The 3404-nt window shown below is 37.0% G+C and overlaps 1 protein-coding gene across 4 annotated transcripts; it reads right to left on the bottom strand.

The window, feature by feature from the left end:
• Positions 1-357: 357 nt before the first annotated feature.
• Positions 358-1897, bottom strand: LOC130730318 (uncharacterized). Of its 4 annotated transcripts, none has more exons than XM_057582291.1 (5): positions 1732-1897; positions 1581-1658; positions 1365-1463; positions 882-1190; positions 358-779 (listed from the first exon to the last, which is right to left on the bottom strand). In XM_057582291.1, the coding sequence occupies exons 1-4, from the start codon at positions 1793-1795 to the stop codon at positions 904-906; spliced, it is 528 nt and encodes a 175-aa protein (XP_057438274.1). In that variant the 5' UTR covers positions 1796-1897; the 3' UTR covers positions 358-779; positions 882-903. The 4 variants fall into 4 exon arrangements, with proteins under 4 accessions (XP_057438274.1, XP_057438275.1, XP_057438273.1 ...); XM_057582292.1 differs by having other exon boundaries at positions 358-769; XM_057582290.1 differs by having other exon boundaries at positions 887-1190.
• Positions 1898-3404: the final 1507 nt, after the last annotated feature.

Below are 3404 nucleotides of genomic sequence, written 5' to 3'. Positions count from 1 at the left end.
TGGCATTACGCCAAAGAACAATAACATAATTTCTTTCAACTCTTTTTTGATGGCATTACGCCAACGATCAAGAACATAAACCTGGTTGATCAACCAACATCATATTTCAACAATGGAAACTGCAATAAAAAACCTCTAAACCGAAAACTTAGCTGTAGATTTCAGTGCACCGGTTTTACATGAAAAGTCGTATGCCGGTCAAATTGATCTTCCCACCCACAAGTACAGTGCTATAAACTTAGCTCATAAGATGATTGAATGGTCGCATCAATCAACAGAGCAAATATTACAAGAGCTCTTTTACACAGCCAATTAATGCGTGCTAGTTATATATGATAAAACAAAATCACACTCAAATCCAATCAAATGATTTCTTATCATTGTTTTCCAATTCTACCAACTGTAAAAGGTATATATAGATGGTCTCACAACATGTAAAATAAAATTAAAATAATAACTTGTTCCATGACTACTAAGAACAACCACAAAAGTCTTGTCTTATCCCACTAAGTGAGGTAGGCTAAGATGACAAAGAGAAGATAGATTTCAGCTGATCTCAATCCTTAAAAGGGTGATCCATTTGTGCTCTTGAATGTCAGCTGGATTCACTTTAAAAGGACTTATTCAACCTTAATTAAAAAAGGTTAAACTTACAACTTAAATTTGAAATTCAAACAGGGAGCACATGAAATTCTCTAAACTCATTAAATTCTTCTTCGGTTCAATCAGCCAAAACCAGAAAACTCCTAGCACCACTTGGGGGATGGTCCTAACAAGAGCTGAATTGAAGTTCACAAAAAAAAAGGACAAAGATATATAAGAAAGAAAGAAAACATGAAATTAATTAATTAATTAAACTCGATATGATTTAGGGCTTCTACCTTACCTTTAGCGAAGGTAACCTTATGGCAGGAGTATAGCGGGATCGAAGTCTTTCAAATATCTGATGTCTTCCACGGATATATGATTATCAATCGGCCGATAAATACAATGTTCTTCTCTAAACCGCTCAATTTCTTGTTCGGTTCTATCAGCCATAGTCGGACAACGCCATCCATAACCTGAGGGAGTGGTCAGGTAAGATTTCGTGAACATCTCCAACCTCATAACTTCCTCATCTTTGCCACTGTATTCTTCTCCAAGCACTTTGTGCCAGATTTCGAAAGCTTCCTCAGGGGTAAATTCCATGGCTTCAACAACAAAAACAGAAAAATCAGCAAAGATATATAAGAAAGAAAGAAAGAGGAAAACATGAAATTAATTAACTCAATATGATTTAGGGTTTACTTTAGGATTGGAATCTACAACAAACAAGAATATATAAGAACGAAAGAAAACATGAAAATATGATTTAGGGTTTGTACATTTAGGAACAGAATCAGTGTTGTGTTCTTCTCCTCCTACTAAATCCTTGTCAACTTTGAATTTCTTTACCGGTGGAGCAAAATCCTTCCCATTCTCAGCTGATCAAAAGAAAACAAACAAGGAATCCATTGGAACGGGAACAAACAAGAATGAAACAAGCCAGCCAATAACATAAAAAGGAAAGAAAACATGAAAATATGATTTAGGGTTTGTACCTTTAGGAACGGAATCAGTATCAGTGTTGTCAACTTTGAATTTCTTAACCGGTGGAGCAAAATCCTTCCCATTCTCAACTGATCAAAAGAAAAAAACGATTGTAATTAAATTAGAGGTTGTGCTGCGTGCTTTGGTTTACGTGGTTTGTACCTGAATCGTGGTCTCGAATTAGAGACGCGGAGGGGCTGGAAATGGAGGCGCTAGGCGTCGACATCGTTGCGTTGCGTTGCGGCGCGGCGGTTGAGAGAGGAGAGGAAGAATGGAACGGAATGAATGAAAGAATGACCACGCTTGCTTCTTTGTATGGTTATTTGTGTAATTGTGTTATTTATTGACTAGAGAATCAATCCTGATCGTTTGTTGGTTTTGATCATGAGCGTTAATTCTTTAAAAGGAACTTAAATCCTCTTTCGCTGAAACGTGAAACGTGAAAGTTGAAACGCTTTGTGAAACGTATTACACTGCTACTTACTCTGTTCAGTCCCTTCGAAGATGGCTTCACCCAGGGGCGGAGCTAGGTTCCGGCTAGGCATGGCACATGCCCAGGCTTCTTGCCAAATTTTTTTTTACTTGGGCCATAGGCCTTTTTTTTAAAAAAAAAAGAATTTCAGATGGGCAAAAACAAATTTGATTGACACTGCCCTTGGCCCTTGCACACAACAGTTTTCCTCTCTTCTCTTAGTCTCACGCTCACGCACATGGAAAACATTCTCTGAAATTCTGAAACGGCTTGAATCTTCCCTTGTGCCTGCTTCTTCTTCGTCGCTTGTTCCTGATTTGTGCCTTGCAGTTGTGCCTGTTTGTGACTGCTTCTTCCTCTCTCTCTATCTTGTTCAGTTGTTCTATTAGGTATGTTGATTTTGCTTCTTCCCCTGTCTTTGGATTTGTCTCCTCTGTTGATTCTGCTTCTTCCCCTCTCTCTGGATTTGTCTCTTCCTAGTTCTATTTCACTTGCTTTATATGATAAGGAAATTTTCAGCATTTATTCTTAATTGGGTATTGTCATTCGTTTACTGTGTTTCATTGGTGATTCTGATTTTTGTGTTTTTGTTGTTGTTCTATCCAATTTCAATATACTATGTGCCTATTTCAATAGTGGCAATTGTTAAGCATGTGAATTTTGAGCTAATTTAATTGTTAAAAATGAATTAGCGTTGCTTTACAGATTAATAGTTGCAGAGTGAATCAGCCTTGCATTGCATATTAACTCCATGTATTTGAATACAACACAAGGGTTGGTCTCCTTGCATAACAAAAGAGAATAACTCCATGTATTTTAACACTAAATATGTTTCAGGCTTTGAGTGAGAGGGGATATGAGCTTGTTTCCGGTGGAACTGATTTGCAATTGTAACATTCAGTGCTAATAATTGTGTTATAGTCCCAAACCTTACATTTAATTGTCTATTGGTTGTGTCTTATAGAACAATTTTAGATGTTGCATTATAGATTATATATCTAAATGTATATCACTATGTGCCTCGTTTACCTCTTTTTCTTGTTCTTTTATCCTCAAGCTTTGTTGTTAGTTTGTCTAGTTGTCTCTTTCTGTTGAAAACTTATCTTTTGTTGGTGACTCTAGTTTCCTTTTCCCTACCTTGAGAGGGTTGTTCTCTTGGTTGCTTTTTATCTAATATATTATTCTTTTTTCTAAAAAAAAAAAATCGAATAAATTATTCGCGGTTCAATTTTTTTTGCCCAGGCTTCAAAATAATCCTGGCTCCACCACTGGCTTCACCCACAGAATCGCATCATCTCTTCTTCAATCGCCGATCACCCAAATCCTTCCTCACCAATTCCTCAACCCGCAGGATCTCATCTCA

Source organism: Lotus japonicus, chromosome 1 (assembly GCF_012489685.1).
Source record: "Lotus japonicus ecotype B-129 chromosome 1, LjGifu_v1.2".
Lineage (NCBI taxonomy): Eukaryota > Viridiplantae > Streptophyta > Magnoliopsida > Fabales > Fabaceae > Lotus > Lotus japonicus.
The sequence above is the reverse complement of the archived record's forward strand: the minus strand, read 5'-3'. Positions and strand labels throughout refer to the sequence as shown.

What these genes read in the sequence shown, in the direction of transcription:
- LOC130730318 (XM_057582291.1), bottom strand. Translation starts at nt 1,795, where the DNA reads ATGTCGACGCCTAGCGCCTCCATTTCCAGCCCCTCCGCGTCTCTAATT. An exon ending in AATTCGAGACCACGATTCAG is followed by an intron (nt 1,659 to 1,731) that starts GTACAAACCACG and finishes TCTTTTGATCAG; the next exon opens with TTGAGAATGGGAAGGATTTT. An exon ending in CACTGATTCTGTTCCTAAAT is followed by an intron (nt 1,191 to 1,364) that starts GTACAAACCCTA and finishes TTGTTGTTGAAG; the next exon opens with CCATGGAATTTACCCCTGAG.